Raw genomic sequence first — 15,189 nt, 5'->3', positions numbered from 1 at the left:
CTGCTGAGAAAGCTGACTCCCCCTTCCCATGTCACTGTCCCCAGCAAAGCCTTCTCCTTTCTCTTCAATCCTCTTCTGCAGCCTGATGCTTCGCCAAAATTCATCACTTCTATTTGCCACCAGGAAACTGAGGCAGAGAGACTGACAGGGAGGGACCCTGGGCGTGAGGGGAGAGCAGGGCCAGCTTTGCTCCAGGTCACTGAGGCTGAGCTGCCACGTGCCTTTGTTTCTCTGCATGAGGGAAGGATGACTTGCTGCTGCCTAGTCCTGCCTCCCAGCAAGCTCCCTCCTCCTGCCTCTCAAGAGTTTGATCGTTCAGAGCCTTTCTGTTGCATAAGCCGTGCCCCGATACAAAAGTCAGCAATAATACAGCACTTCTGGGCCTGATGCAGGTAACTGAAAAGTCATTAAGCCACCAAAATTAGTAAAAAAAGTAACCCTCTTCACCTGAGGATGGCTGGGCTACAACATGAAGAATAACCTCACAGGGAAAACCAACTGGGGCTGTGACCTCTGCTGCACCGAGCAGGCTCTGGTGCCCTGCACCTGACGGCAGGATCCCTCCTTCCCTGCAAACCCTGCAGCATCCTTGAGCAGAATGTGGTGTTCGGAAGTTTTTATTCACAGAGCTCTGCATGAAGCAGAGAAGCTTGATTTTTGGGGTGGCAATAAACTTGCCATCTGCTCCAAAGAGCATTTCTGAGGCTCAAATTGTGGGTACCACAATCACCAGAATCAGAGATGACAAAAGAGAGGAGTTGTTCCAGGGAGAAGCAAACCAGCATTGGGCTTGGAGAGACCCGTGGAGAGCGTGGTCCAGGGAAGAGGGAGAATGAGCACTTATGGGGGTTCAGAGGTACAACAACTCTGTCTGCCGGAAGATGATGTGCTAGCAAAAGGGACAGAGGCTGTGAAAGCAAATCTGCAGCTGGGATTCCAACAACAAAGCAGCTTAAAAATAGGCAGCAGAGACAGAAAAGGCATATTAGATCATCTTGTGTTCTCCCCCATTGTGCCAACGCAAGACTGTTCTCTGCAGAATATTCTCTGCTGCTTCCATAAATGTCAGCTAGGACGGAGCACGTAGTAAAGATTATTCAGAGGGGATCAGGAAGAGGAAGAGGATTATGTGCTGGCAGAAAAGAGCTATGGGAAATGTCATTTGTTAACTAGACCATGTTTACAGGCACCCCAGTTCCCCTCCTCCTGACACAGCTGATTGTGCGAGCAATTTATGCAGTGTTATGGATTGAGTTCCCAAACCTCTGCCATGCGGTCCTGGCCACCAGAAAGGATGAGAAATTGAGTACAGCCCAAAACAAAAGGTTGCCAGTTGGCTTTGAGAGCAACGTGAAAAAAAAACAAAAGGACACAGGATTTTATGTAGCTGAAGTGGGCGAGAAGAGCGGAGCCAGCCCTGGCTATCAGCTGCTCGAGGCCAGGGGGGGGAGCTGCTCTGCCATGAATTCTCCTACAGCTCCGGCTCGCTGCCACTCACTCACCTCCTGCATCCATCTCCAGGCACTTGATAACTGTGGGCCAGTATTAAGATTCCTGATTAAATATGGGGAAGCAGAAAGAGGAGGTGATTTTCCCAAAGGGGCTATTTCAGAGTCTAATGTGACCAGCAAGCTCTCCTCCTTGCTGGAGAGGCTCTTCCAGAGGGGCACCCAGCACCCCAATCCTGACCAAGCTGCTCTCTGTGTGGTCAGTGGGGACGCACACACCCCTCCAAAGGGGAAATCGAAGCAGGAGCCTACCTAAAATGCTATGAATTGGCCCCCAAATTCTCTCTCTGTTGGCAACTGCCATGGAGTGGCACCACGGGTTGCACCCATGGAGCTCCTGACATGTTACGCCTTTGGCTGAACCAGAACACTGTGGGGTGGGTTTAGTGCTTCTCGTGCAGCTCCCATGGGAAATCCACTTCCAACACCTCTCCATCGCACGGCACAGACCTGGGGTGCTCAGCAACACCGCAGGAGCCCCCCCACACCAGTGACAAGCCATGGACACTCTGGCTCTGACTCCCTCCCTGGTGGCCTGGGAGCTGGGGCCCAGGGACTTGTTTCTGCTTCAGATCGCTGCTGTCAGGGGATTCCTCACCCAAGCACATCCTCTCCCAACCTCCTCACACATCCTCCCTCTATCTCCTCCCCCTCTCCATGTTTAAAACCCATTCCCCACACACCATTACACCTCTTGGAAGTAAATACACGTTTTGGAGCTGAACGTGAGGCTCAGGTGGCATTCCAGCACACCAGAGCAGTAAAGACTTCGCAGCTTTCATACCTATTCCTGATTACATGATTTTCCTGAAAGAAAACACACAGTACATCAGAGAAATTCCTTATGCTGGGCTAAGGATTCGGGAGGCACAGTTGCCATGACAGCCCCTCGTGCCTGCTGGTCTTGCTGCGCGGCTCATCTGCTCATTCCAGCACTCGGCGTTTGCCCCCGTCTGTGTTATCACGGAGGCTAAATCACTGTCCAAGCTTGTGCCCAGCTTCCCAGCTCCCCCTTGCCAACGGGACTGGGTAGCAGGGTCTCGGTTTACTGCTTTCTGCTCACCTTTAAATAAATACTGCCTTGAGAGGGCTCCAGATGGATATATGCACCCCCCAGCACAACCCCACCCTTTAGAGGCAGGAGTGCTTGCACCCCTGTGCAATTTCCAGAGAGACTAAGTGATTCAGGAGCATGGAAAGGATTTTTTCAAGGCTCTTGGTACCTCCCACACTAAATAATCCCGCTTCTCCTTACAGCTTGGACTGGACAACAACGCAGACACCACAATGAGATTTTGCTTGTGCTGTCTCTGTTCTCTGGCTAGTTTCCAGGGAAGCCAATGCAATATTAATCCCCAGTGCTTGGTCCCCTTGGAACATGGATGAATGTTCAAAGACACTGAAAGGCTTCATCAGAATAAAGATGGGCATTTTATCAACACAAAGGAACAGGGATGATTGGCGGATTGAGAAAAAGGTGCAATCAGAAAGGGAACATAGTGAGGGAGGCAAAATAGCGCAGAAGTAAAGTCCCCTGGGGCACACTGCCCTGTCCTCCCCTCCGCTCCCACGCCTTGAAGGAGCCTGTGCTAAGTATGGTATGTCATAAAGATTAAGGTTAATTAGGAGGAAATGCGGAAAGAACAACTATATGCCTAAATTCTACATGAAGCCAACAGAAACTGGGCACCCTCTGAATCCCAAGAAATTTCTCATCCCCGTTGGCACAGGCAGACCTACGAGAGCACTTCCAGAAATACCAAAGGAAATTCCAGTCACTAAAACCCAGCGGGACCCGTGCTCCTGCCAGCCCTTCCAGATTCTTCCAATATCTTCTCCTGTCCTTAACCAAGGCTCAGCTGTATCTTTACTGAGAGTTTAAAACTCTTCTACAACAGCAGCCTTTGCACTGACGGGCTTTTTCTCCCCTTCCCCAACGACCCTCTGCTCCCAGATGGTTACTCCTTTCCTTCCTTGTTCATCTATTCCCAAGGGCTTGGGCTTAAGAGGAGCACGCCCCTCACTGCCCACCTGCAGCTCCAGGCCTGTTCTCAATATGGAATTGGGGGCATTACAATAGGTTTTTATTTTTACCGCATTTTCCTCAGTCCTTCCTCCCAGATCCTCGTAACGATACGTTTGCCTGCTCTCACCTTGGCACAGAGGGATCGCTTTGTTCCAGTGGAAGTAGCCCTGAGGGTGCTGGGAGCAGGTGGTGGTGCTGTGGCCAACGAGACGGTAGCCCGTGTCGCAGCCGAAGCGGACCGTGCTGCCGGGGTGCAGACCCGTCTGGCTGAGGATCAGCCCGTGCGCTGGCGGCTGCGGGAGGCTACAGTAAGGAGCTGGAGAGAAGGGCAGAAGAAAATAGATCAATCCCTGGATGGGCAGTATCGAGACAAATTCCCTTCCTGTTCTCAGGAATTACACTGTGCTTACCATAACCTGAGGCTGTACAAGGAACAGAGATGGATAAATATAAACTCAAAGGGGGAAAGAGTGCAGGGCTACTATCAAAGTTTCACTCAGCTCTAGAAATAAAAAGCAATTTCTGATAACTAAATATTCCTTAATTCATTTACTGAGTAAAGTCATCATTTATTTATGACATACTGGCAAGTTCCCAACCCAGTTTTATCACTTCCATTAATTAAGATTTGCTAAGTTCCAAAACACTGTAATTCATTTTAAGGAATTCTCAGCAAACACTCAGTATCCAGCAGCAGGTTTGTGCTGAACGAGCAGCCGCGACTCCGCGGTCCCACTCCTGCAAGAGCAGTGGCAGAACGCCTGAGCAGGAGCACAACGTGTTTTAAACGATCTACCACCAAGGTGGTAACGTGAGCAGTCACGTGTAAGTTGTGCCTCTCACACCAAGTTCTTCCCTTTTGTGAGGTTCGTCTTCAAACATCTCAAAAAGGCCTCATTGCACGGACACAGTAATTCAGGAACACAGCAGTCTACTGTGAATTGCACGGGATGGGTTTCATTCATCCAGAGCCACACGGTTCTATATTCTGGTTCTGATTCTTAACAGCAGCTGAGAAACCAGCCAAAGCTTCAAGGTTTCTCCTGCAGAGAAACCTGCCTTGCCCAGCCTCGCCAGCTCAGACCGAGCCCGGCTCTATGCGCCTTCCCAGGCCTTGGCAGCTTCTGCCGACACAGATGGCCTATGCCCCTCTGCAGCAATTTCGTGGAGATCCTTGGCTGAAGACACGGCCACGTTCTTGGCAGAGGCCCCTGGCCTCTGCTGCGCTTACCAGAGTAGCGGATTTTGAAGCCTTTTCTGTTGTAGGCGTGATCAGAGGACCAACGGAGATAGACTTTGTTCCCGCTGCTGGTGACGGTCAGAGGGGCAGAGTAGTTCCCACTCAGTGAGAGGAGCAGGGGACTCTGGCCAGAAGGACCTGTAAGGAAGGAGGCAACGAGGAGAAATCAGGGCTGACACGCAAAGAGTCGCTCGTGAGCCTCGTGCCAGGGCGTGTTTGTGAGGAGGAACAGGCACGCTGGGGAACTGCAGCACGGGAGCTTTCCCGCAGAGTCCAGGAACAGCAGCTCATGCTCGGGGATTGTTTGTGAACACGAGTCCCAGTGCAGACACCTGGCTCCTGGGAAACCAACAGCAAATAAAGCCCAGTTGACCGCAGTAAGACCAGGATTTTGCTCCAGGCAGCATGCCTTCAGCTCAGGTCCCAACGGGCAACCACAGGAGCATCAGCACAGCACTTGTACTCTGCATTCGTTACAAAGCTGCTTCACTGTCAATATTGACAGATCCCCTCTCAGCTCACGAGAACTCACAGACCTAGAAAAAACCTGGTCTGCACCTTCCCAACTCATCCCTTCCCAGCAACCTCTGCTACAATTTCTCCCAGGAGCTTGCTAACTCCTGCTCCTTTGAAATATACTGTAGATCCATCCAAAAATCAAATTATTGATATTTTCTTATTCAGAAAATCAATAAGTCTTAGGAGGAGCTTTCTTAACATCCAGCAGAAGGTTACAGGCAGAGTGGTGGAAAGCTCTCCCCAGAGTGCTCTGGGAACAGAGATTAACAACGAAGAAAACTTGGCCATTTCTTTCCTCTCCCCTCGGTTGCTATTGCAAGTCAAACTGGTGAATCTCTTACCATCAAAGATTTCAAATTCATCGTATTGCTTCTCGCTCAGGAAGTACTCTATGGTGAGGGAGACGTTATACCCAGGCTCTACCTTCACCACCCAAGAACAGGTCTGAAAGTGAGGGTAACTTCCCAGGAAGCTCTGGCTGAGGATCACACCGGTGGAGTCGGTCATAACCTCGTTCATCGGACAGTGCACTGCAGGGAACGTGAAGGAGAGACAACAGAAAATCATTTTGCCTATTTTGCAGAGGAAGGAAGGAAACACAGCCAAGGAGGTCTGTCCTGATGAGCTAGGTCAAGACAGAGCACAACTCCCAGCCACGTACATCCACCGCACACCCTGACCCCTGGGGCTCGCAGAGAACCCCCAAATCCTGATGTAGGCTCCGAGCGAAGCACGCTGTGCTTCCACAAACCTGAGCATTTAAAGGAAGGGGAAAAAAGCAACAATGCAAACAAACCATTTCAACTGTCCTTGCATCATTTCACATCTCTTTCAAAATGAATGGCGCTGCGGCCAAGCAACTGTTCTCACATTACAAAACACTCCCTGGGAATCCCTGGAAACTTTATTACCTGGGTTAGAACAAGGTGTGGAGCTACAGGCTTATCCCAGGTCACCCACAGAGTTGTTAACTAGGACATCAGAACTCTAATTCCTTTCTCTAATCACTACATCCCATTCAGCTTCTGGAAATACTAAATCCAGCTGAAAACACTAAATAGAAGACCAGCAAAAACACCCCAGAAGAGGAGGCAAACACACAAAGTGAGCAAAAAGCATAAAAAGAAAGGGATCTTTATTTGTCCATAATCGTCACTAAAGCCCAGTGCAAACACTGTACTTGTATTAATAGAAAACAGCCAGAACTATCCAGAAAGAACAGCGTATTCTTTCCAAATCCTTAATCCCATCAGTGATTTTTTGACCTCTGTAAATTGGTGGCCAGATGTAATTTAAGCAGTCCCTTTACCCCCAGGCTAACAACCATAGTAAATAATTGAATGACCTCCCCTTCTCTCCTTCAGTCCATGCTATTTCAGAGAGAATAAAGCTATAGAAAAATATCCCATTATATGGTAAAAATGTTCAGATAGGAGGGAATGAAGGAGATGAAATAATCACGGCTGGAGTGAACAAAAGTACCAGCAGGAATCCAGAGGATAAATAAGGTAACATGGTAGCACGGAAACATCTCTGGGATCCCTCCTGAGCAGCAGCAAGGTGTACAACGCAGTGTGCTCGGGGCGTTCATTTTTCTCCCATGTAATACATTCTGTGGCACTAATAGAGGAGCTGTTCCTCGCAGGATTGCCTCGCCGGAGGAGCTCACTCCGCTGTTCGTGGATCACTGACAAACTGCCAGCGCAGAGTCCCTCCCCCCTCCCAGGCTGAGACATCTGGGTGACTGCGAGAACGACTTCGTGAACAGTCAGACACGTGGCGTGTCCCACCTCTGCTCAGGCCCTGGTCTGGGAAGCACAAGCTTCGAGTGCCTTCCTGAACCAGGGTACCCGATGCGAGGAAACCCCCAGGCAGTGCGGAGACCCCGCAAAATCCCTGGAGCCAGCAAGGGGTGGAGGAACTTTCCCTATCATTTAGTTGCTGCAATAAGTTACCCAGCAGATCCCTCTGTTATTTGCTGGTTGTTCCCTGAGCCTAACCACGGCGACGGCCCCGGGACAGGCTGCGAGGCGGGTCGGGAGAACAGCCTCTTCCTGCACAGAGGTGTCTCGCTACCCTCCTCACAAGGTCCCAAGGGGTGGTCTGGCACTACTGGGACCCTGGAGATCTGAGAATTAACCCCAAAGATGCGTTATGTGCAAGGAAACCTCCCCTAGCTGCCACCCAGCTTGCTCCCTCCCACAGCAAGCCCCCGTGTTTCGCAGCAGGCTCTGGGTAGAGAAGCTTTGGCTGCTACACTGGGCACCCCTGGTTTTACCTTCACACGTGGGTGGAGGTCCTTCAAACTGGAGGTGAGTGCCGAGTTTGCAGGTCAGGATCTCATTTCCAATCAAGGTAAAGCCAGGAAGGCACCTGTACCTCACTATGTCACCTACGGACAGAAACAGAAACCATCCTGACCCAAGAGAAGGATCAACTCATTAAGGCTGAACCGTGCCGTGGGAAGAGGGTACCATGGGGCACAGAGACCTCTCGACTGTGCCTCTGCCATCGAGCCCTGGCATGACTGTGCAGAAATAAAAGGAGTAGATGCAGAAATAAAAGGCGTACAAAGGCATGCTGGAGTCTCAGTTGGGATAAACTGCTGTCATGCCGCTGAGACTATTATGATTTGTGCAAGCTATTTCAGGTGGAGACTTCCCTCAAAGAGAGCAGACAGTGAGAAAAGCTGCTTTAAAATAAATGATGGCTACTTCACTGGTTGCAGACACACTTAAAATGTGGATGTAACCGTGAACAACAGCAAAAAATATAAAAAGCACAGTCGATATGGGTGAAAGGTTCTCAGAAAAAGAGTAACGGCCTTTAAGCTTTCACCCAACAGTTTGTTTGAAACACCTGAAAACTGTTATTGTGGCAAAGATTTCTGAATGTTTCTGAACAAGCTCAGGGCTTTCACAAAAGCCAGAGCACTTCTGTACCAAGAGAGAGGAAAAGCCTCAGGACATTTGGATCGATTTGACTCCGGGTGAACGTTGGGTGTCGAGCAAGGTGACGCACAGCTCCCCACGCCACACGATTACACGCGTGAAGAGGCCTCCTGAAACCCCAGATATGGGGTGACAACACGTGTGTGTGGGGGCATTCCCAGCAGCTGAGGGAGGCAGGAAGGAGGGCTAAGAGGACCAGGAGACGTTACCTATGTTAAATTCTTCATTCTCAGTGACAATTTCTGCGTTGGGAACGATGGTCGGAGGCTGACATCTGAAGAGCTGGTAGGCTGAAAGAGCAAAGGAAGAGGAGCAGATGTTAAGCTGGAGGTGAAGGCAGCCACGGCCATCTCGGTGCTAAGCACAACAGACACAGCAAATCCTCCCTCTCCACAAGTAGAAGGAATCGGCAAAAGTACAACCAGCCCTCTCCCCGCTCCTAACCCTACAGAGACAGATCCAGGTATTTGTGTCCCAAAGCAGCTTTCTCCAGTTTCTTAAACCTAATAGGAAACAGAGTTTTGACAGCCTGTGGAGATGTAGGTGCCCAGACAGTGTTAGTCCGTTCGGATGAATACTGAAGGATGACTGATGGGTGCTGACATGAGGAAGCGTTGTTGGCACCTTTTCGGATACCAAAAGAGAAGGATCACGGTGACCTCAGTGGAATCACAGAAGAGGGAGAGCCTCAGACTGCTTCAACACCAAGCAGACTCCAATAATTATTCTGAGAATTTCATCCTTACCCGTCCTCGAACAGAGATCGCAAAACTCACTGATTTATTTTTACCTTGGAATTATTCAGTAATTTCTTCTGCAAATAATTCCAGGAGTGCTGTTTTCAACTACAAATCCTATATGTAGCTTGCAGTTCACAACATAACCTATGCAAGGTTGATGTCAGTGCCTCGCAGAAGGCAAAACAGGGCAGACCTCGTACTCTTTGCCCAATTAGGGGTTTTTTCAGGGGTACCACGTGGCTAAACGGGAAGAAGAAATCCAGTCGATGAGCAGAAACAATTCCTTATGGCTCACGCACCTGACCAAATACACTGCAAATAGCAAATTTTCCACCAAATGTTAAAGATCAGCTAACACTGAGCAAAACAAATGCACTGCTTACAAGCATGTGGGTGCATAAGGCTGGAGCACTGTGCTGCTTATGAAAATAAACACACAGGAGCTGTGAGCACCGTTAAATTGAAAATATGGTACTGGGAGCTAAATGAATATTAATGAAAGACATTTTCTGCTATTTGCTCAGCACTTTTCTGCATCTTTGCTCCCCCTGCACCTGACCCTGGACAAGCATAACTTCCTCTGAAATTTATATCAGCCCTTTAATTTAAGATACTGGAGCTCAAGCTGCCACTGAATATTAATTCTTACTAACTCCACGATGTCGAACTCTTCACACCGCGGCAAGGCTGGCAGTCCTGGCAGCAACCTTAATGAGGCTTACGGTGATGCTTAAATACACACGTACAGAAACAGATGCCCCACTGTCTAGCCCCAGTTTCCTCACCCCCTAACCCAGGGTAGGATTATACTTTCCCAAAAGGTGTGTGGAAAAATGTGATGTTTGGAGGTCTGGGGAACGGGCTGGAGGGAACACAGGGGCTTCTGGTGAATGTGAGGGATGGGCTTACGTATCCCGTGTGCAAGGGGGAGGAAAACACCGACACATGCTACTACAGTGAGCTAAACTCGACTGGGACAGGGTCAAAGGAAAGAGCCAGCTCTGGAATTCAGGGAGTCAGCCCCTTCTCTGCAAACCACCACAGTGGCCCAGAGAATGGGTGAGCCAAGAGGCCGGGAGAGCCCGCACGTGGGATGGGAGAGGAGCAGGAGACAGCAGGGAAGAATCCTTCTGCTACACAGCAAAGAGCTGTCCCAGGAGGGAACACACTTATTTGCAATCTTTTAAACAGATGTTTGACAGTGGGGGGAGGAGGAAAGGAAACCGTAACAAAAATTTAAATTAAATGCTATTTAAAAAGTGCTTGACAGCATCTACTGAAGTGGAAAGATAACCCAGCATTTACAGCATTAATCTCTCCTTAATGGGCCATATTTCAATACTGAGGTGTGATTAAGATGGCTTCAGCATATGGGTGATACAGCACCAGTAAAGCTCCTTTCAACAGCACATCCATTTGTTCTCACCAGGACAAAACAGAATCCCGTCCTTGAAACCACACTGGGACCCCCTTGAGTTACTGTGCCATAAAACCCTTTCCCATCACGCTCACACATCAGTTCACGCTGGCACCTGAACTAACCCATCTAATAATAGGTGCAAAATCATCATTTTTCAAGGGATGCTATTGAATCTTGGAGCTCTGTGAATCATTCTTTTGTTTCCCTTCCTCCACCCTAAGGAAACATTTCTTTGCAGGCATTTAAAAGGGCAACGGTTCTCTGACACGGTGCTGATCACCACTCGATGGGAAAAGACAATTTAAAGCTGAAGGAGGATGTCTCCTATGTCCTAGATCTGCCAGCATGCAGACACAGAAATGAAAATATACATTGCTGTAGATCCCGAGGAAATTGCACTTCCTGCAGTTACACCGCAAAGGGTGATGACAAAGCTTTGACTGCGCTGTCTGAGCCTGGTGTGAAAATTTTCCCCCTTTTCCTACAACTTTCTTGGTGTGCAAGGCACCACATGCAGGAGTGGAGGGAAGAACCTCACCCTGGAGGCAACCACCTCAACCACTTATATCTTTGAGGTTAGGTTTTATACTGAAGCGCCACATATAAAGGGAGCAACAAGCCAGTAAATGACACTTTAATAAAAGGCCAAGCAGTTGCCAGAGTGCCCAGCTGGTTAAGGGGTTGGTTAACAGGTTATAAACAACCTCTAGACTACACCAATTCCTACCAGCACCAACTCCAGACCTCTCAGGCCTGCGAGTGGCTTTATACCCCACATAAACCATACGCTAAAGAAACATCACTATGAAGTGCTATCAAGATTAGGGAACAGCACCATATGCTGATGGGCTCTAACCACAGCAATGACAGTATTCTAATTCATATTACAAAAGGAAGCATCCGCTGAACTGCAGCAGTGTTTACATACTGCTCATTTCTGAGCCAAACTGCCTAAACCATCATTTTTTGCATAACTGTTATATATACACCATTGTCTGGTAATATAAATCTTACAGTGTTTTGCAGCAGTAAACCAATTCCCTCCGAAGCCTAGAAAACACTCTTTTAATTCAGCCTATCCGTATAATACTTGCCTTTCGGAACGAAGCTAAGTCATTCTGCACAGACTCATCGTGTAATTCATGCAAGACTTTGCTGACGTTGCTGCCAGGAAATTACCGAAGCAAGAGGAGGTCTCCATTTGCACTTTCCAAAATCCCAGCACTGCCGTAGGAACTTATTAGCTAATCCAATTTCAAGTTGGGCTCTTGTTTAGTAGTGGAAATCAAATGTTCTCATTTCAACGTAATACCCAACATCTCTCCAGTGTGAGCTGCACTCACACCAAAGAATCCCAAAGTAATTCAGAGATTTACAGGAATCCTTTTCCTCCCCAGAGAAATGAAGTCAACTCTCAGCTGGAACACACTTGCCATTTAAAACAGGCCACCAAGATGACCCAACTGGTTTAGCACAGCATTGGGAAGACAACTCTGCAGCCAGCCAACACTGTGAGGAAGGAGAGCTTCAGGTAAACAAACTGGAGCTATCAGGAATGGGATCTGCAGGGAGAGGATGGTATTTACAGGCATCACCTTGAGAGAGGTGCAGGGTTGGCACGGCTGGCAGTTTGCAGGCATTTGATCTGTGCTTGAATTAGCACAACGTTACAGGTGGGTTTCCACATCTGCACAGGCTGTGTGACCACTTGCCAGCACTCAACTGCATAAGAGACCTTCAATCTCAAACCTGGGCCCTTGGCGGAAGACTTCAGGTAAAAGCGTAATTTTTCGCATCTTTTCCCCAGAACTAGCCCTCCCCACAACAAGCCACAACTGATCCATGCCCCTCTGCATCCCGAGGCAGGTATAAAGCACATCTTGCTCAGTAACCAATACGGACCGTAGAAATAAATGGCAAAAATCCCTCCGTTGGCTGCATCGCTGTGGAATTTCATCAGGACCTGATTGGAAGAGCTTTGGGCTGATTTCTTAGCAGAGTTGCCAGTGAACACACCAAGCTGTGGGGCTGTTTGCTGTGGACCATCCCTAAAATCATATGTCAGAAACACAAGAAAAGAGCATCATTACATGTCTTTAATCCTAGGCAACAACCAACCTCCTACGCTGCACGCACAGGAACTCCTCCATGCTCTTCCTTCCTTGCTCTCCCTCTCCTACACTGACATTACAGTCTCAGCAGCTCCCTGGGCAGCTGACCTGGACCCCTGCCCCACTCCCCAATCCATTACAATCACGATAATCTCTTCTGGCAGCACAGTGCTCACCCAGCACACAATTACAAACATGAACTTCATTTTTAACCTCAGAACTTGAAGAATTAGGGCCAGTTTTCCATAGCAGTTTCGCTCCCTGTTTGCACAGCAGACACTGAGACATTTTGAAAGTCAGATATTGATTGAGTGCTCCAAGCTCAAGAATTTGACCACAAGCTCTTCAGCCAGTGCAGCTACGTGTGCTCCCCTGGCTGACTGGAGTTGATAACAGGCCATTTCTCCTCTCCTCCAAATGGAAAAGGAAGATCCCAGCCTGTAACACTCTGGGGTGAAGACATCAGAGCCACTTCGTTAACCGCAGCAGCGCTGCGCCCATGTTACATCAGCGCTCCCAGCTCCCAGCTGCTGCTGTTTAAAAGGCAGCTGGGGGGGACGGTCGGTTCTGGTGCCCAGCACCATCCTCGCCTTGCCTTCGCAGGCTGGGAGAGCAGCCTGGATTGTGGGGCTGCACATCTCTGATTGCCAAAGATGCTAAAATCAAAAGAGAAGATTGGTAAATGGAAATGATTCACCAACGGCTTTTTCTTCATTCAGCCTCTATCCACAGACAGGTAGCCATAGATAAAAAGCGCAAAAGGAAAAACAAATGAGCCCCATAAAAACGTCTATTGGAGAACTCAGAAGCAAAAGGCAACTCCTGTTATGCAAGTCTGAACAAGATTCATTTCAACTAAATTCAGCTTGAGATAAAGACCCTGTTTACCATTTATAAAGTGTCCTCTGTGAAGCCCCTTAGGCTTCCCAAGAGATGTTTCCTTATTCCATTCAGCAGAGCACTTTGGAGCTGAAGGGACAGGCTGCTGACGAGCGGGGCTCTGCCACCCAACACCCTCTTGTCACAGGTGGGATGCTGGGCTGCACCCCCCGGAGCTCGGGCCCTCCTTGGGGTAACCATGGCAAAGCAGGGCGATGGTGATTGCTCACCCCAGGCACTGCAGCCATCTGACATCCTTCGTTTTTAGCTGCTGACGACTGCAGAAATCAATGGCAAGAAAGACCAACAAGGTCTGACAGGCGTTGCTACAGGACCAAGGGTGGGACTGTCCCCCCGAGCTGCACAGCACTGAAGCAAAAGCACCGTGGAAGCTACAGATTCCTGGACAGACTTGCCTCTAGACCCAAGGATGACAGTTCCATCACTTGGCATGAGCAGTCTAGTCATCCAGTGATCATTCCCTTCACTGACCTTGCACTTCCTCCCTGTGTTTTTCAGGAATGTAACATTAACAGTGTTTGGAGACAGACACCTTGTCCGTTTTGCTAGCCCCTTGCAGCACATAGTCCTTAATCTAAAGGCTCTACCAAGCACCCAAGTTAACACATTCCAAATTCTCATCCCAGAGGATACTCCCGCTCTCGAGCACAGCATTACCCACGCACCGTGGCAACGGCTGCTCTATTTATCAGCAATTTTTCTGAAATGGAGCCTTAGTGGCAACTCCAAACAGTCCTCACACCTTTGCTGTACCCACCAAACAGTGATGAAATCGTTGTAGGGCTCCGTTTGCAGCAGAGTGAAGTTGAGATGGATTCCATATCCCACCGGCACCGTGAGAAGCCAAGTGCAGTCCTGGGAATTGGGGTACTGGTTGGGGAAGCCAGGAGAGTAAACTGTACCGTTTTGGGCGGTGACGTTCCCCCCACAAGGCACTGCAGGTAATCAGACAGAAACACAGACCTAATGGAGAAATATCCCCCAAACAATAATTCTTAAAGATCCTCTATTTCTCATTTTTCTTCCTTTTTTTTTTTTTTTTTTTTTTTTTTTTGACAAAAAGATAGCAATTCTGAATACAGGAGGATTCAGCCCCAAACTCTTGGCCTAGCTTCCCTCAAATAATTCCTGTCACAACTACCTCTACCATTTTTCAACTTAATTCCATTACAATAAATTTATTAAGTGCTTCAGAGCTGAGACTGTCAGGGCGTTTTGTACAGATGTGATAGCCAGGTGCACAAATAAACTCTGTCTTATGCCCTAGTAAGAGTCTTTGGGCTCCACCAGCTGTCTGCACCCATGCATGGAAAATACAGCTCCTGACGAGCTCCTACCAGTGGGGAAATCCATCCACTTGTTCATACAGCATGGCCTGGACCAGAACCATGAGCAGCTGGCTTTTCACAGAGTATGTCTGAGCAGGGGGGAAATGATGATTTGTATGACAGCAGCATCCAATTCATTAATCAAGAGGACAGTTCTATTGCACTAGGTATCTTCCAGGTCCAAATGAACTTGCAAACTGAAGAGAGGCAATTAGAAACGGGCAGTGAAAAAGAGAGAGAGAAAGATGACATCCTGCTGAAGGCAAGGCAGGAGGGCCACAGCAGGTCCCTAGGTCTGAAAGTCCCATGTACAAGCATCAGCTCTGGAGCTCGCTGGTGTGGAAGTTCAGTGGGAACGACGGTAACATCTGCAGCGTGTTACTGGCAACCTGCAACAACTGAAGGCAGGGGGGTAAGTGCAGACGGTGTCATCTGTCTGAGCCAGC

The 15,189-nt window shown here is 48.8% G+C and overlaps 1 protein-coding gene across 1 annotated transcript in view; it reads right to left on the bottom strand.

Annotated features, from left to right (window-relative positions):
- Nucleotides 1-15,189, bottom strand: part of CSMD2 (CUB and Sushi multiple domains 2) — a 305,966-nt gene that overhangs the window by 38,643 nt on the left and 252,134 nt on the right. Inside the window, 7 exon segments of the mRNA XM_074850802.1 lie at nucleotides 3,662-3,850; nucleotides 4,766-4,912; nucleotides 5,635-5,823; nucleotides 7,572-7,685; nucleotides 8,454-8,534; nucleotides 12,307-12,452; nucleotides 14,173-14,350. Coding sequence (XP_074706903.1) covers nucleotides 3,662-3,850; nucleotides 4,766-4,912; nucleotides 5,635-5,823; nucleotides 7,572-7,685; nucleotides 8,454-8,534; nucleotides 12,307-12,452; nucleotides 14,173-14,350 — 1,044 coding nt within the window.

Source organism: Strix aluco, chromosome 26 (assembly GCF_031877795.1).
Source record: "Strix aluco isolate bStrAlu1 chromosome 26, bStrAlu1.hap1, whole genome shotgun sequence".
NCBI lineage: Eukaryota > Metazoa > Chordata > Aves > Strigiformes > Strigidae > Strix > Strix aluco.
Note: the sequence above shows the minus strand (reverse complement) of the source record. Positions and strands in the feature narration are given on the sequence as shown.